This window comes from Saimiri boliviensis, chromosome 12, assembly GCF_048565385.1.
Source record: "Saimiri boliviensis isolate mSaiBol1 chromosome 12, mSaiBol1.pri, whole genome shotgun sequence".
Classification (NCBI taxonomy): domain Eukaryota; kingdom Metazoa; phylum Chordata; class Mammalia; order Primates; family Cebidae; genus Saimiri; species Saimiri boliviensis.
The window spans coordinates 96,905,015-96,923,111 of NC_133460.1; the positions used below are offsets into that span (position 1 = coordinate 96,905,015).

At 41.7% G+C, this 18,097-nt stretch overlaps 1 protein-coding gene across 5 annotated transcripts in view; it reads left to right on the top strand.

Moving 5' to 3' along the window:
• ACSL5 (acyl-CoA synthetase long chain family member 5) overlaps positions 1-15,919 on the top strand; it is a 52,245-nt gene extending 36,326 nt beyond the window's left edge. For all 5 annotated transcript variants that reach the window (XM_074382879.1, XM_039464999.2, XM_074382880.1 and 2 more), the window contains 11 exons: positions 363-440; positions 1,554-1,688; positions 4,991-5,125; positions 6,079-6,174; positions 9,475-9,547; positions 9,828-9,916; positions 10,171-10,287; positions 13,079-13,222; positions 14,268-14,369; positions 15,100-15,171; positions 15,550-15,919. In XM_074382879.1, coding sequence (XP_074238980.1) covers positions 363-440; positions 1,554-1,688; positions 4,991-5,125; positions 6,079-6,174; positions 9,475-9,547; positions 9,828-9,916; positions 10,171-10,287; positions 13,079-13,222; positions 14,268-14,369; positions 15,100-15,171; positions 15,550-15,690 — 1,182 coding nt within the window. In that variant the 3' untranslated portion in view covers positions 15,691-15,919. The remainder of the gene's footprint in view (positions 1-362; positions 441-1,553; positions 1,689-4,990; positions 5,126-6,078; positions 6,175-9,474; positions 9,548-9,827; positions 9,917-10,170; positions 10,288-13,078; positions 13,223-14,267; positions 14,370-15,099; positions 15,172-15,549) is intronic.
• Positions 15,920-18,097: the final 2,178 nt, after the last annotated feature.

Below are 18,097 nucleotides of genomic sequence, written 5' to 3' on the forward strand. Positions count from 1 at the left end.
TGGTCAGCTGAAAAAAAGAGACTCTCATTAAAATGTGAATCTGTCATAAGATTTTTATTTTTGAAGTTAGAACAGGCAGACACACACACACACACCCCACACACACGGGTTACAGGCCTGAGTGTGGACAAACACCAATGTGTTCTTTGTCTAAAGGACTGTACATTTTCAAGCCTTGGTCTTTTAGGATCACTGCAAATTTCTACACTATATGCAGTTCAGGGCATCTCAGATATACACAGTGTACCACCTGTACAACTGTCTATGGTAGTTCTGGGAGGAGGTAGTTTTGAAATCTCCATTGGAAATGAAAGTAGGCATTAATGCAATGTTGCCTCCTCTTGCTTCCCTGATCTGCATAGCATACTTTTGAGGTCACTTCCGATGATGTGACCATATCCTACCTCCCTCTGGCTCATATGTTTGAGAGAGTTGTACAGGTAAGTGTTCTATGTTCCTAGCAGGTATGTGGCAATGGGGTCCTGACTTGCTATCACATGTTAATTATGAAGGCAGCTACACCTATTGCCCTTTCTCTGATGTGAGAGGCACAGGCAAGGAGTTGGCTCATGGGAGCCCCAGTCGTGCCATGACTCCTCACTTCCTGCTTTCCTCTGCTGAATCTGCATGTGTCCAGGGAGGATTGTACTTACTCCTTCCTTCATGGGGGTGTGTGAGTCCAGTGACATCACAGTTAGGGGTTTACTATCTGCCCTTAATTCTGAGCTGAAACAAGACATTGTCTTCTTTTTAAATTTTATTTTGGTTAAAATTTTTGAAAAGATCTAGGATTACAGAAAAGGAGGTTCCCCACAGAGGATCAGGGAAGGAGCATTTGATCCACATAAGGTGTGAGATGCCCCCCTTGGGGGGTTTTGCACCACACCTGAGTGTCTAAGGTGGTGTGGTCAGCATGATGCACACGGAGGAGGTCTGCCCTTCTGTGAGCGGACTCCAGGCTTTTCAAGCTATTTTGAGGCTGATTTGAGAACAGAGAGCAGTGTCAGCCTTTCAAAAACACAGGTAGTATGATTGGGAAGTCCTCTCTCTGTACCCCACTACCCGCAGATGCCTCTGCAACCAGCTCATGGTTGATGCCTACAATGTCAAAATGTAAGATTCAGTTCTTTGGGCTAAAGTGATGATATCTGATTCATAGAAAATGGATCCTAAGAACCCTTACAAAATATTTAACATAATTTATGAAATTGGGCTGGTCTTACAACTGAAGGCAGGGTCTGCTTTAATTGGCAGTGCTTTCTTAGTGCCACATGATGAATGGTGTCTTACAAAGGATGATTATCTTAGACTGTCACACAGACCTGTGGTGGAGCCCGGGAGACCACACGGTCTCAATATCTGTCTTATCTGTCATGCCACCATAACATAAATAAATAAATGGGGGAAGGCTCTCAGAGTCCTAAATCGGGAGGGGCCTGCTGTATAAGAAAAGCGTCTGTGGGCCTCAGCCCACTTCCTGAATTCTTTCCAAGGCAGGCCCCCACTGAAGGGGTCATTTGCCTCTGAGCTCTACAATTTGGATTTGTTTTCAGACTGTTGTGTACTCCTGTGGAGCCAGAGTTGGATTCTTCCAAGGGGATATTCGGTTGCTGTCTGATGACATGAAGACTTTGAAGCCCACAGTGTTTCCCACAGTGCCTCGACTCCTTAACAGGGTCTACGATAAGGTATAACTTTCAGCTGGAGGGACTATCTGTGACGTGCACCAGTGTGAAGAAACTCTATACTACTATGAGATGTATTCCACCTCTACCTCCATCCTCTACAAGTATCTACATAAAGCCATGTTTCCAGGCCCAGCTATGAAAAGCCATTATAAATACAATCCCCTTGGGTGTGGTGGCTCACAACGGTAATCCCAGCACTTTAGGAGGTAAAGGCCAGCAGATTGCCTGAGGTCAGGAGTTCAAGACCAACCTGGCCAACATCGTGAAACCCTGTCTCTACTAAAAATACAAAAATTAGCTGGGTGTGATAGTGGGCTCCTGTAATCCCAACTACTCAGGAGGCTGAGGCATGAGAATTGCATGAACTCGAGAGGCAGAGGTTGCAGTGAGCCAAGATCATACCACTGCACTCCAGCCGGGGCAACAGAGCAAGACTCCATCTCAAAATATAAACAAATAAAAATAAAAATTAAAAATAAATAAGTACAATCCCCTTTTCCTTGGATCAGATGACTTGGACCTGATCTGGAGAAAGAGCTTGACTCAGAGACTTGGGGTGCCCCTCAGGGCTCAGCAGACGTCTTGGGCAGTTGTTTGTCTGCTGAGGTGCCAGGCCCCATGATACACAATTCAGGTGCATTCTCTCACTGAATCCTCACAAAAGCATAATAAATCATACTTACACCTATTATTTCTAACTTATGAGGAAAATGAGCCTCAGAGGTTAAATAACCTGCCCAGAGTCACATCTAATAAAGGGTAGAGCAGAGTCAAGCTTTCACTGGTCATTTTAGCTGTCCTTGATGACCAGCACTGCTCTGTTTCTCACCAGAATGGTGATTTCTGTAATTCTGCCATTCCTCTTGCATTCATTACCTGAGATTCTTCCATAAAACCTGATGAATATTTCCTTATTTCTCTTTATTTATCAATCTTCAGAAGAATGGATTTGTGCCTCAGCAATCTTCAAAAGTAGCCAATGAGATTTTCCCTTTGTATTTTTAGGATTTCATAATTTTCAGCTTTGTCTTTCAAATTTCAGTCTTTTTTTTTTTTTTTTTTTTTTTTTTTGAGACGGAGTCGCACTTTGTCACCCAGGCTAGAGTGCAATGGCATGATCTTGGCTCACTGAAACTTCCACCCCCTGGGTTCAAGTGACCTCTTGCCTCAGCCTCCTGAGAACTAGGACTATAGTTGTGCACCACCTGGCTAATTTTTTTATACTTTTTCAGTAGAGACACGATTTCACCATGTTGGCCAGGCTGGTCTCGAACTCCTGACCTCAAGTGATCCACCTGCCTTGGCCTCCCAAAGTGTCAGTCATTCTTCTTGATGTTCTAATTTCCTCATCTTGGCAGTTGGGAACCCTCATCAAGTTGCTCGTGTGTCCTTTTGATAACACCCCTGTAGCCTCTGTTACCTTCCTTGGTTCCTGGTATAAGATGTCTCAACTTTGTTTTGTATATTTCTCACTCAATTCTTAGATTGTCTGATTGCTTCAAGGAGCCATTGAAACTATTTGAATCCAGGCAATATAGTATCTGATGATTCTCAGGGTGGGATCCCTGAGAAAGTAATGCATGACCATTCTTCACATGCTTTGGAACCCTCCAGTCCTCCCCAACCACCTCCAAGATTCTAACACTTCCTTTCACTCTTAGGACTCTCAGCAGATGCTAAAAGGGCTCCAGTGACAGAGCAGGCAGTGTTCTAGCAGAATTGATAACAATTCCAGCAGTTTCTTTTTTTTTTTTTTTTTATTTGATATGGAGTTTCGCTCTTGTTATCCAGGCTGGAGTGCAATGGCGCGATCTCGGCTCACTGCAACCTCCGCCTCCTGGGTTCAAGCAATTCTCCTGCCTTAGCCTCCTGAGTACTGGGACTACAGGCATGCGCCACCATGCCCAGCTAATTTTTGTATTTTTAGTAGAGACGAGGTTTCACCATGTTGACCAGAATGGTCTCAATCTCTTGACCTCGTGATCCACCCGCCTCGGCCTCCCAAAGTGCTGGGATTACAGGCGTGAGCCACCGCGCCTGGCCTTCCAACAGTTTCTTATCACGCTATGCAATTATTCGATGAGTTGCTGTTATGGTTTTTGTTCATGTTGTTGGACTTTTTTATTTTTCAGAGACAGTTATTGTATTGTATAATACTTAATACACAGTTCACTTCTGGAATGTATTTTTAAAATGAAGGACTTTACTATCACAGGTCTCTAATACTAGCTCTTTGTCAGTGACTTGTTGAGAAGAGGGTGAGTCTTGTGAATGTTGAAGAAAGATAAATCTCTTTTAGCTGAGGGAGGTTTCAGGAATGACAGGAATCATTTGAGCATGGATCTTGGAGAGAGATTATGACATATTGGCACAATGATAATGTTATAGGCATAAGAAGAAACTTATGTCCTGCACAATTTGCTTTAGAAGACAAAAAAATATCACCCCTGCTTGGTTGGAGGCCTAAAAATAGGAGTGTAAACATGGAAGATGGAAGGAGAGGTATTCTTCAAATTTTGAACAAGATAAAAGTCTAAAATGGCCTTGAATCTGACTCCAGTAGGGTGGGATCTTGAAAGCAAGATATGGTGTTCAGGACTGAATTTTGGAAATAAGGGGGTCTCTTTGAGCTGTATATGGGGAAGCTGTCCTTTGGCAGAAGTCTGATTAATGGAGCACTAAGGCCAGAGTCAGGGAGACCAGGGAAATCATGTGAGCTGGAAAAATGGTGTCAGAATTAAGCCCAAAGAGAAGAAATCATTTTAGCAGGAAAGTAGGCAAGTCTGATGGGTTTTGTATGGTGTGGCTAAAGGCACCTTGTATATTGGGAAGGGTGGGAATTTTATCCGAGTTCAGTTATAGAAGCATCACAGAGGAAGTAGAGGAAGACATGATACTTGATTTAACAAATCTGATTCCTAGGCTGGACTTTGACCTGGTAAATCAAAAGCCCTAGAGGTGGTGCCCATTGAGCTGTTTTTTTTTTTTTTTTTAACTAGTACCCCCTTCTCCCCTGCCCCATGCCAAGTGACTGTGTAGGCAGTCCCTCTTTATCTCAATTGTCAAGTTGTTTTCCAAGGACTAAATATTGGGGCAGGAAGCAGGAGGACTGGAGCTCTGCATTAAGTTCACTTCTTTCTAAGCTTGGCCATGATTCTCTGGGCTCATCTATATTCAGCAATCGAGTTCATGAGTGTGAGACCACTTCCTCACGAAGCTCGAACACACTGTTTCTTGCTCACTAATGGCCTTGGTGAGTATCTCCAATAAGTTTCCAACTAAAAGGAGCTATCACCCTGCAGGTACAAAATGAAGCCAAGACACCCTTGAAGAAGTTCTTGCTGAATTTGGCTGTTGCCAGTAAATTCAAGGAAGTTCAAAAGGGTATCATCAGGCATGACAGTTTGTGGGACAAGTTCATCTTTAAAAAGATCCAGGTAGGTTGGGCAGGTCCTGGACGGAGTCAGACAAATCTCTGGGCTGCCTTCTGACTCACAGACCTTGCTTTTCCACTGCTGCTTGGGCGTCACTTTAACTGGAGAGCCTTTTAGACTTTGCGTCCACTGCCTTTTGAAATCTTTCTTGTACTAGTTTATTACTAAGGGGAGTTGGTTTAAAAAAAAAAAAAAAGTCAGACTGAGTGTGGTGGTTCACACCTGTAATTCCAGCACTTTGGGAGGCCGAGGTGGGCAGATCACCTGAGGTCAGGAGTTTATGTATATTTGACTACCTAAAAACTTAACTACTAGTAGACTGCTATTGACTAGAAGCCTCACCAATAATATAATTGATCAACACATATTTTGTATATATATTATGTATCATATTCTTACAATAAAATAAACTAGAAAAAAGAAAATGACCAGCCTGGCCAACATGGTAAAAACCTGTCTCTACTAAAACATGAAAAAACCAGGCATGGTGGTGGGTGCCTCTAATCCCAGTTACATAGGAGGCTGAGGCAGGAGAATCGCTTGAACCTAGGAGGTAGAGGTTGCAGGGAGCTGAGATGGTACCACTGCACTCCAGACTAGGCAATAGGGCCAGACTCTATCTCAAAAAAAAAAAAAAAAAAAAAAAAATTTATTTAGGTTCTAGCATTCTCTCTTACTTTTTTAGGTGGTCTGTTGAGATTATAAGCAATTTGAGGGGGTGAATAATACAAATTATTTGAGAAATATTTAGTTTCTGGTCCCAGCTATGAATACTGATGACAATAATAGCTAATATTTGAAGTGCTCTTCTACAATCCAGACTGCATTCTAAATGCTTTATAAATTAACGTGAGGATTGATGTCAGTTTAATTCTCATAGCAACGCTGGACAGGCTATTATACCCACTCCACAGTGGAGAATAGGTTTTAATACGTCTTCTGTTTCAACTGAACAGGACAGCCTGGGCGGGAGGGTTCGCTTCATGGTCACCGGAGCTGCCCCCATCTCTGCTCCAGTCATGACGTTCTTCCGGGCAGCAATGGGATGTCAGGTAAGCCAAGCCTCTTCTTTGAAAATAGGCTATTTTACTTTTGTGCAAATAAGCTCACTGTCTAAATAAAAATGAAAAAAACTAAAAGGTACCAAAATGAAAGTCACCTAAATTCTCAAAAGCCAGAGAAAATATCCTTCTAATCATCTCTTCAGGCATCTGTGTGCAGAAGCCTTCACATAAATGAAATCGGTGTTCAAAAATACTTGTTAATGTTGCTCCTTGTCAAATAAAGCTCAGCATCGTCTTAATGACTTCACAATAGTTTATTAAATGTCATTGACTCTTGAACAATGTAAGAGTTAGGATTGCCTACTCCCATGCAGTCAGAAATTTATGTATAGTATTTTACTCCCCCAAAACTTAACTATTAGTAGATTACTATTGACTAGAAGCCTTACCAATAATATAATTGATCAATACATATTTTGTATATGTATTATATACTATATTCTTACAATAAAGTAAGCTAGAAAAAAGAAAATGTTATTTAAAAAATCATGAGGAAGAGAAAATATATTTACTATTCATTAAGTAGAAATGGGTCATCACAAAGGTCTTCATCCTCACTGTCCTCATGTTGAGCAGGCTCAGGAGGAAGAGGAGGAGGAGGGGTTGGTCTTGCTCTCTCAGAGGCCACACAGACAGAAGAAAATCCACGTCAGTGGAGCTGTACAGTACAAACCCGTGTGGTGCAAGGGTCAGCAGTACCCAAATAACTAATCTCCTGTTAATGGACACTTGAGTTGCTGATGATATTTTTCACTGTGATAATCAATTAATCATTAATCCAGGATAAGTTCATGCAAGAAGGGATTATTGGGTCAAAGTGTGTGTGTCTGTATGGGTATGTGTGTCTGTATGTGGGTCAAAGTGTGTGTGTGTGTGTGTGTGTGTGTGTGTGTGTGTGTAATAATGTATATTATCAAACTTTCTTCCAGAAAGATATTTTCATACGTTTCTGCAAATATACAAGGCCTTATTTGCCCGTGCTCTTGCCAGTGACAGGCTTCATCAGTCAGTTAAATTTTAGCCAATCATTTAGTCATTTAAATTTTAGGCCAGACGTGGTGGCTCACGCCTGTAATCCCAACACTTTGGGAGGTGAAGTGGGTGGATCACTTGGGGTCAGGAGTTTGAGACTAGCCTAACCAACATAGTGAAACCCTGTCTCTACTCAAAATATAAAAAAATTAGCCTGGTGTGGTTGAGGGCACCTGTAATTCCAGCTACTCAGGAAACTGAGGCAGGAGAATCTCTTGAACCTGGGAGGTGGAGGTTGCAGTGAGTTGAGATTACACCAATACACTCTAGCCTGGGCGACAGAGTGAGACTCCGTGTCTCTCTCTCTCTCTCTGTCTCCCTCTCTCTCTCTCTCTCCCCCCCTCTCTCTCCATATATATATATATATATATATATATATATATATATATATATACACGCACACATATATATATATATTTTAGCCAATCAGATAAATGAAAAATCTTATGACAGTATTGTTTCTTTTATTTACCCCGAACACCTTTCTATTGCTTATTGACATGTATATTTCATCCATGAATTACTCTATTATTTCCGTATAGAAAAAGGAGGCAAAAGATAATGTGGTCTGTTTTTATATTTCTAAGAGTTCTTCATAGAGTAATACAGGTGGAGTAGCTCCCTATTGAAATGCTTGGGACTAGAAGTGTTTTGAATTTTGGATTTGTTTCCAGTTGCATTATAACAATTGAGCATCCTGAATTTGAAAATCCAAAATCTGAAATGCTCCAAAGAGGATTTCCTTTGAACATCATGTTGGTGCTCAAAGGGTTTTGGATTTGGGGACATTTTGGATTTCAAACATTTGGATTAGAATATTCAACCTGTAATATTAACTTTTGTCACTTTGGAAACATTTTTCCTCATCTCATCATTTTTTCCCTGTGTATTGCCATATAAAAATTTCCAGTGTTTTTGTAGTCAAACTAAGTAATCTTTTCTATTTGTAGGTTTTAAATTGCTTAGACAGGACTTCCTAACCCCCAATATTTCATAAGACTGTTTCACCCTTATTTTCTTATCATTTTCCATTTTTTCCATTTAAGTCTCAGTTCCACCTGAAATTTGTCCAGGTGCTTGGCCATGGATATTGTCTCAATTTTCACCCAGATGGATAATTAGTTCATTCATTCAAACAACCTTGCAGAGCATGAACAAAACAGGCATAGACTTTTCCTTACAAGTCCCCTATCTGTGTAATCACAATCAAAAAAGACTCCAAATTGATGCCAAGGTCCTGTAGTCTTTCAAATTAGCATCCTCTTAGCCATTTTTAAGACTGTCCTTTCCTTCAGGACCTAAAACCAATAGATCAGTAGGTCCTGCTGCTAACCTCCTCCCAGAGATGTCCTCTCTAAGCCTTCCTCTCTCTCCCGACTCTGCCTATCACAGGCCACACCCCCCATTCAGTTTTAATTTTTTAAAAATTCTTGAAATACAGCTATGTCTATCCATTTATTTGTGGTCTACAGCTGCTTTAATGCTGTGTTGGCGAAGTCAACCAGATGGCTCACAAAGCTGAAAATATTTACTATCTTGGCCTGTACAGATAAAGTTTGCCAACTCCTGTTTTATATCATAGTGGGAGCTATTTTCCTTAAAAAATACTACTCCCCTTCTTCAGTTCCTTCAGTGATGCTCCATTACTCAGGGTCAAGTTCAATTGCTATTGGGTTGCACATCACTTGGTGAATAACTTACACGTACTTTGGTGTATTTCTGGACTCTTTTGGTTTCTGAGTGGCCAAAAGGCTTGATAGTAAATACTTTGCAGCTCAAGTATGAGTTCAAGGTTTTGGTTATTTTTTCCTTCCCCCCCCCCCCCCCCCGAGACAGAGTCTCACTCTGTTGCCCAGGCTGGAGTGCAATGGCACAATTTCAGCTCACTGTAATCTCCACCTCCTGGATTCAAGCAATTCTCCTGCTTCAGCCTCCCCAGTACCTGGGATTACAGGTACCCATCATCATGCCCAGCTGATTTTTGTTATTGTTGTTGTATATTTTTAGAAACAGGGGTTTCATCATGTTGGCCAGGCTTGTCTGAAACTCCTGACTTCAGGTGATCCACCTGCCTCGGTCTCATAAAGTGCTAGGATTACAGATGTGAGCCCCCACACCCGGCCGAGTTCAAGATTTTAAGATACTATGTGTTCTCGAACACTTGGAGACCTTGCTTTCCTCATGTCTTGTCTGTAGGGCATGGCCAGCTCATGCTTTATCTTGAGTAAGTCTAAAAGTTCTTCTTTGGTTTCCCAGGTGTATGAAGCATATGGTCAAACAGAATGCACAGCTGGCTGTACAATTACATTACCTGGGGACTGGACATCAGGTAAGTCCTCTACCTACTGGGCAGAAGGTGCTACGGTCAGGAGAAAGGTTCTGACTAAACTAGGACTTCGGAGCTTAGATAACTTCAATTCTCTGGACTAATGTGGCAAATGCAAAACTCAAATTTGGGCCCAGGCCTGACTATCCTGGCTAGTCTGCATTGGTGCCTGGTGGTTTTTCAATCTTACTCTTCTAGAGTCAATTCATAAATATCTTAGAAATATGCCTGGAATTATCACCATTCTAGAGTTTCCCAGCTGATTCACTGTGGTGTGTTCTAGGTCACGTTGGAGCACCCCTCGCCTGCAATTATGTGAAGCTGGAAGATGTGGCTGATATGAACTACTTTTCAGTGAATAATGAAGGAGAGGTGGGTAGGTCGTGCCCTGTGGTCAGACAGTCATGGTGAGGAGGTTTAAATCAGAAAGAACACATAATTGTAAGCAAACTTGGATTTGGCTCCTTTGAGATCTTTAGCAGAGAATTAAGGACTCAGATCTGGTGCTCTTCACACCGTAGTGGAAGCCATCAAATGATGGAAGGGGGAACAGGTGTTTCATAAACTGCCCATGCTGGGAGAAGCAGCCTTTGCTGTTGCCACCATTTTGTGTATCTGCTGTACAGATCTGCATCAAGGGTACCAACGTGTTCAAAGGATACCTGAAGGACCCCGAGAAGACACAGGAAGCCCTGGACAGTGATGGCTGGCTTCACACAGGAGACATTGGTCGCTGGCTCCCGGTGGGTATTTCATCATAATGCCTACAAGTCCATGCTAATAGAGTGGGGAGAACAATATGTTTATAGCAAGAAGGGCAGAAATGCAAGTAGGTTAATCAGCTGAGGCAGCTGGAGATGAGGTTTGTACCCTACCTGGCTTATGACTTCCTCACACTATCAAGAGAAGAACTTACAGGATGAGGTGGGTGAATTACCTGAGGTCAGGAGTTTTAGGCCAGACTGGCCAACATGGTGAAACCCCATTTTTACTAAAAATACAAAAATTAGCTGGGTATGGTAGCAGGCACCTGTAATCCCAGCTATTCAGGAGACTGAGGCAGGAGAATTGCTTGAACCCAAGAGGCAGAGGTGGTAGACTGAGATTGTGCCACTGCAGTCCAGCTTGGTGACAGAGACTCTGTCTCAAAAAAAATAGAATATATGCTGAAAGTCAGGAGATTTGTGTTCTAGCTGCAGCTCTTCTATGGACCAACAATACAAAATTCTGAGAAAGTAATTTAATGTGTGAATAGGAGTTACAAAAGCTAAAAAGTCTTCTTTAAAAAAATTTTTTTTTTGTAGAGATGAGGTTTTGCTGAGTAGACCAGGGTAGACTCAAACTCCTAGTCTCAAGCAATCTTCTTGCTTTGACCTCCCAAATTTCTGGGGTTACAGGTATAAGCTACCACACCTGGCCAGAATATTTTTGGTATTTTGATCACAATGTTATAGAAGACACCAAGATGTAGACCAGTTGACGTGTTTTCTTCTTGCTTTATTCCTTATCAAATATGCCACCAGCAGTAAGTCAGTGGTCCTAGCACTGTTTTTTGTTTGTTGTTTGTTTGAGATGGAGTCTTGCTCTGCTGGCCCTGGGTGGAGTGCTGTGACATGATCTCAGATCACTGCAATCTTCACCTCCTGGGTTCCAGCAATTCTCCTGCCTCAGCCTCCTGAGTAGCTGGGATTATAGGCACATGCCACCACACCTGGCTAAGTTTCGTATTTTTAGTAGAGACAGGGTTTCACCAGGTTGGTCAGGCTGGTCTTGAACTACTGACCTCTGGTGATCTGCCCACCTCGGCCTCCCAAACTGCTGGGATTATAAGCATGAGCCACTGCACTTAGCCCTTAGCACTGTTTTTAGACCCAAACTGAAGGTGGGATTCTTGAATAGGTCAGGTAGACCTGGACATCAGAATTGGCCTGGCTCCCCTGCAATGAAATAGAATTTTTCATAGCCAAGGAAAAATGAGGTGACTTCTCTAGGAAAGGAGTAGGGAGAGGTAGTATTCTGCCCCCTTTTTTTTTTCTCTTAACTTTTCTTGAGGCAGAAGTCATGCTTATAATTTTAACACTTTGGGACACCAAGGTGCGAGGATTGTTTGAAGTCAGGAGTTTGAGACTAGCCTGAGCAACATAGCAGGACCCTGTGTCTACCAAAACAAACAAAAACCCAACAAACTGTGGTTCTGTAACTCCATGGGTCCACAACTTTTGCCTCTTATGAGTTTCTTGGCGTAAATATCCTCCCAATTAATTCACAGACATGTCAAAACAGGAAGCAGGATTTCTAAATCAAGTGTTTGCAGAGGTTAGTGTTTGTCTCTGAGTGGCCTTCACAGCCCCTTTCTGTGGAAGATAGAGACTTTTTTTTTTAATCATATCTTGATGATAATTAGCCATAGTTGCTATTAATTTTCCTAAGAAGAAAGGAAATTATTGCAAGGGCAGTGATGGAATTTTCCAAAAGATCTCCCCTCTCAAAAGTTTTGTCTACTGTGTGCTGGAGAAGTGGGAATATAATGAGAACTTAAAATTCCTTTCTTGCTCAATCAATATTTAAGATTTAAGTGAGATTTAAGGAATCTTGACAATGTAACTTTTAAGAACACTGGTCCTAACGATGCATTATATTGATTTGGGTTTGGTAGTGTCTTGCTAACATATTTGTTTCTGTCTAGTAACAGGATTAAATAACACTCTAATAATCCCAGGATGTAAGCACTAGATATATCCCCATACCAGGGTTATAGAAAGCTGCACTTTACTAATCACTTTCAGATAACGAATATTAGGCTGAATTGATGGCTAGTTTCTTGAGTCTGCCTTGTGATCGGTCCAGAGTTGGTTTAGTTAGTCGCCCTACTTAGGGTATTGTCATGTGGATGGTATTTGCCATTTGTCCCAATTCTATGGTTCAAATCCCTAAAGACCTAAGCTCCTCAGACCAATTAGTTCAGAGAAATGAAGCTGCAAATGACCTCTGGTGGCTGGTTGGAGCCCTCTCAGCCCTGTTGCTGTCCTAACAAGCCCAGTAATTGACTTGCTTGATTAGCACAGCGGAGCTGTTTGAGCCTGTGCCTGGATTTAACAAGGAGGAAAACAAAACAGGAAGTCAAGCAGTGGGAGAACTATTAAAATCAAATCAAAAGTCTAAATAAAAGACAACCCCTTCTCCACTGCTGAGAGTTCTGAAAATGAACTAATTGGAAATTAGTGATTGGAAATTGAGAGCTGCTCAATTTCTTCCTTGGATGAGGCATCAATTTGCATAACCCCAGAGGATCCAGGAGACTTTTTCTGAGGCTGCACATTGACTCTCCACATAGATATGCAGTAAAGACAGGTTCTTGCTGCAAGATGCTTCCCTCCCCTTTCCCCAAAGCCAAGGAAGAGAAATGAAAGACGGCTCAAAAGTCTCTGGAAAAATCAGCTTTAGAGAAGAAAGATAACTGTGACTTCACCACTCTCCCCACTGATAGCACTTCTATGGCTCAAAAATACTCATACTTTTATCTGTCTCATATAGAATGGAACTCTGAAGATCATTGACCGTAAAAAGAACATTTTCAAGTTGGCCCAAGGAGAATACATTGCGCCAGAGAAGATAGAAAATATCTACATCAGGAGTAGACCAGTGGCACAAGTTTTTGTACATGGGGAGAGCTTACGGGTAATATATGATTTTAGCAATAGCTTTTTTCAGTCGCAAATCATGCTGGTTCCTGTAGCTACCGGAAATTTGTATAGTTGGGTTCAGAATGAGAAGATCCAAGCTTATGAAACTAAAAAAAAAAAAAAAAAAAAAATGAAGTTATATTCCAAACCTCAAATAAGGCAATTTCAATTACAATTTTTTTGAAACTTTGATGGGCTTTGTACCCAAGTTAGTAGAATTGTTTTAAATGGCTATACTAAAAGGTAGCAATTTAGTATAAAATGACTTTGGGAGGCTGCGGCAGGTAGATCACAAGGTCAGGAGGTTCAAGATCAGCCTGGCCAATATGGTGAAACCCCATCTCTACTAAAAATACAGAAACTACCCAGGCATAGTGGCATGTGCCTATAATCCTAGCTACTTTGGGGGCTGAGGCAGGAGAATTGCTTGAATCCAGGAGGTGGATGTTGCAGTGAGTCAAGATTGCGCCATTGCACTCCAGCCTAGATGACAGAATGAGACTCTGTCTCAGGAAAAAAAAAAAAAGAGCTCCATGTTGCACTTAGTTCCCATTCCATAAGGAGTTCCTTAAAGCTATGTTTAAGTGCAGTATGCATAAAACAACAAACGGTTGCAGTATGTACAAAACAACAATCAAAACTTAGATCAACAAACTGTTGTTTTATACACACCGTGCTTGAACATAACTTTAAGGAACTCCTTATCCCAAAACAACAAACTGTTTTATACACACTGTGCTTAGACATAGCTTTTTGGGGGTAAGGGGAGAGTTGACATAGACAAGGAGAGATGCTTCAAGTTTAATGTTGAATAATCCGATTTGAATAGAACATCTTGGTAAATGAGATATTATGTGGGAAAATGGCATTACAGTGCCATGGATGTTGAAAATAATATGGTGAGAAAAGAACACTAGTCCTGGATTTAAGGTTTTGGGGAAATGACAATTGCAATGACATAATTCTGCTTTATTTAACTACTGGAGGACATTCCTACACGACTTCTCTCATGCCCTTGCACCTTTATTTCCTTTCCATAGTCATCCTTAGTAGGAGTGGTGGTTCCTGACACAGATACACTTCCCTCATTTGCAGCCAAGCTTGGGGTGAAGGGCTCCTTTGAGGAACTGTGCCAAAACCAAGTAAGTATTGCCTAGGAAAGCTTTGTGCACCCCCATGGGCCCATCATGGAGGAGAGGATGCCTTACCAGCTCCGGCATCTGTCACAGGTGGCTCCAGCCCAAAGAGACTGAATAGTTTTATGAGACTTGAAGATAGGATGGAGAGTTTAAAAAATAAAACTCTCGGCCGGGCGCAGTGGCTCATGCCTGTAATCCCGGCACTTTGGGAGGCCGAGGCGGCTGGATCATGAGGTCAGTAGTTCAAGACCAGCCTGGCCAATATGGTGAAATCTCTATTAAAAATACAAAAATTAGCTGGGCATGGTGGCACACCTGTAATTCTAGCTGCTCTGGAGGCTGAGGCAGAGAATTGCTTGGACCCTGGAGGCAGTGAGACGAGACTCACACCACTGCATTCTAGCCTGGGTGACAGAGCGAGACTGTCTCAAAAAGAAATAAGAAAGAAAAAAGAAAACACTCGGTTCTGTTTAAAATAACGTGTTCATTCATCGTGGCAAAAGATTGGAAAATAAGAGAGTAAAAATGCTATTCAGAGAAAACTGTTAACATTTAGATTTGCCTTTTCCTCTTGGTTTTTCTTTAAATATTGGGCATATAACATGCTCGTGCACTGTTTTCTGTTCCTGCGTTTATACTAACGGCTGTGACAAGCACTTCGAGTTGGTTCACGCTTAGCCCTTCAGGCTCTTTTTGAAACGGCCGTGGTTTAAGCAATGTTTTGTATTCTTAGGTTGTAAGAAAAGCCGTTTTAGAAGACATGCAGAAGATTGGGAAAGAAAGCGGCCTTAAATCCTTTGAACAGGTATGTACTACCACTGATTTTATACTGGCCTCTGGCCATATTAGAAAGTTTTGTTTAAAGTTTCCATCGAATGCGGTTTAAATGTATAATACCTAAGGAGTTGATTTGAGATTTTGTGCCATTAACTCCAAAATGACCTTTCGTAGTTACTCGTATGGTCCTTTTTTTTTTTTTTTTTTTCTTTTGTAGTTTACTATCCCTTCTCCCATCTCCCTACTCAGTTCTTTCTCAAATTATATTTGTGGGCACGGGCGTGTGTTACTGTTCTCTTTACCCTCTTGTTGCATCAAGCTCACTTTCTTTACAGAGCACTTAGAGGGCTCTGCAGAGGAGCCCAAATCACTAATGAGCATGGATGTGTGTGTGTTCATCTTCCAGGTCAAGGCCATTTTTCTTCATCCAGAGCCATTTTCCATTGAAAATGGGCTGTTGACACCAACATTGAAAGCAAAGCGGGGAGAGCTTTCCAAATACTTCCGGACCCAAATTGACAGCCTGTATGAGCACATCCAGGATTAGGATAAGGTACTTAAGCCTGGAAAGGGCTTGAGGCAGCCCGCCTGCCCACTCTGCACTGCTTGTGAGAACACGGATTAAAAACTATTCTTACATTTGTTTTGTCTTTCTTCCTGTTTTTTTTTTTTTCCCCTGCTAAACTCTAATACCATAGTCTTTGTTTTATATTGAGAGCTGTGTAATGTGTAAACTTAGTCCCAAAATAAATCAATCCTGTCCTTCCCATCTTAAATACTGCTAATATGAAGGCTTTAGGGCTACGTTACGTGTATCAACATGCCTGTCTTCGAGATCCCACCTCATGTTCAATGTCCCTTCCTCATGATTTCCAACCTTGATACTGTAAGTGACCACAAGTTCAAGGGTTAAAGGGACCCTCTCTGCTTTCTTCCTTGTTGTTTCATGGTAAACATAACTTGCCAAAAGTCTTAATACTTATTGACATCTTCTACTGTTCAAACTAAGAGATTTTTTAATTTTGAAAAACTGCTTAAAATTTATGTGTTCTAGGTGCTCCGCAAAACCACTAAAATTTTAAATAGTTTTAACCTATCACTCATGTCAATCATATCTATGAGACAAATTTCTCCAGTGCTCTTCTGTGTAAACTAAATTATGCACAGAAGGGAAAAGTTTTATCATACCAAACATTTCCTAAACTCTAGTTAGATCTGACTTGGGAGTATTAAAAATTGGGTCTTGGCCAGGCGCAGTGGCTCATGCCTGTAATTCCAGCACTGTGGCAGTAATCCCAGAGGCCAAGGCGGGCAGATCGCTTGAGGTTGGGAGTTCGAGACCAGCTTGGCCAACATGGAGAAACCCCGTCTCTACTAAAAATACAAATTAGCCAGGCGTGGTGGTGCATGCCTGTAATCCCAGCTACTCAGGAGGCTGGGCAGGAGAATCGCTTGAACCCAGGAGACAAAGGTTGCAGTGAGCCAAGATCACACCATTGCACTCCAGCCTGGGCAACAAGAGCAAAACTCTACCTAAAAAAAAAAAAAAAAAAAAAAATGGGTCTATGTCATATTATCCAAAAGGAATGCTGTTAAAAGCATTATTTACAGTAGTAAGTGGAGATTCAATGTGTTCACTACAATTTGCTGCTGAGCTGGAAGCTGTGAGGGAAGTTGACGCTTAGGCCCGGTGAACTTTTCCAGTAAATGAAGCAAGCACTGAATAAAACCCTCCTGGACTGGAAACAAAGATCTATGGGCAAGCAAGACACCCACACAACAGGCTTATCTTCTGTGAAGGAAAAAACTGATCTTCCTCCACCCTCGGATTCCAGTTTCTGCTCTACCTTACCCCCAGATAACACATGTTGCTTTTACTTGTAAAAAGTCTTTAAAATAAATGATTGCAGATACTTACGTTGTGGTGTTTGTTGCCTCACGGACCATAAGAATCAGTCTTAAACAAGAACACCTTAAAAATCAAGTACAGTATCTGTTCTTAAACTTGTCTGCAAAATAGAATTATCTGGGAAGTTTAAAAAGACACCAATGCCTGTGTGCCATTCCAGGGATTCTTATTTAAATGGCTGGATACAGCCTGGGCAGTGGGATTGTTGAAAGATCCCAAGATGATTCTAGTCTGCAGCCAGGTTTGATAACTACTGAAGAAAATAAGTTCGGAAGACCAAACCTTCTTATCCCATAGCTGTGAAGAATAAAACAAATACCAGCTGAGGCTAGGCATGGTGGCTCAAGCCTGTAATCTTAGCACTTTGGGAGGCTGAGGTGGGCAGATCACCTGAGATTAGGATTTCGAGACCAGCCTCACCAACATGGTGAAACCCTGTCTCTACTAAAATAAAATACAAAAATTAGCTGAGTATGGTTGCCCATGCCTGTACTCCAAGCTACTCAAGAGGCTGAGGCAGAATAGCTTGAACCCAGGAGGCGGAGGTTGCAGTGAGCCAAAATCATGCCAGTGCACTCCAGCCTGGGTGGCAGAGTGAGACTCTGTCTCAAAAACAAACAAACAAACAAACAAACAAAAAAACCAACTGAACCACAACTCCAACTGAGCACAACTTATATCCATTCTCTTTTATCATCTTTGCTGTACTCTAAGTAATCTTGAATACTAATAGTATTCTTTTCTGGCCTCCAGCTGAGTTAAAGAGAATGTTCTTGGTCTTTCTAGACTTTGAGGCCAGAGAAGCCAATGAAATGTCTATTCTTAAGTATCTGAAACAAAACGGAAGGCAGGGATTAACATTAATAAGGTCTAGCTCCTGTTATCACTTTAACTTTCTCGTCTTCGCTTCCTTTCCTATTCTCCCCTCCCTCCTTCCAGCTGAACTTCACCCGTTTCCTTCCTGTTTATCCAACGTGTCAGGTACATTTCAGCCTGTTTTGGTTCTTGCTGCTCTCTCTAAAACACAGATATCCCAAAGTACACG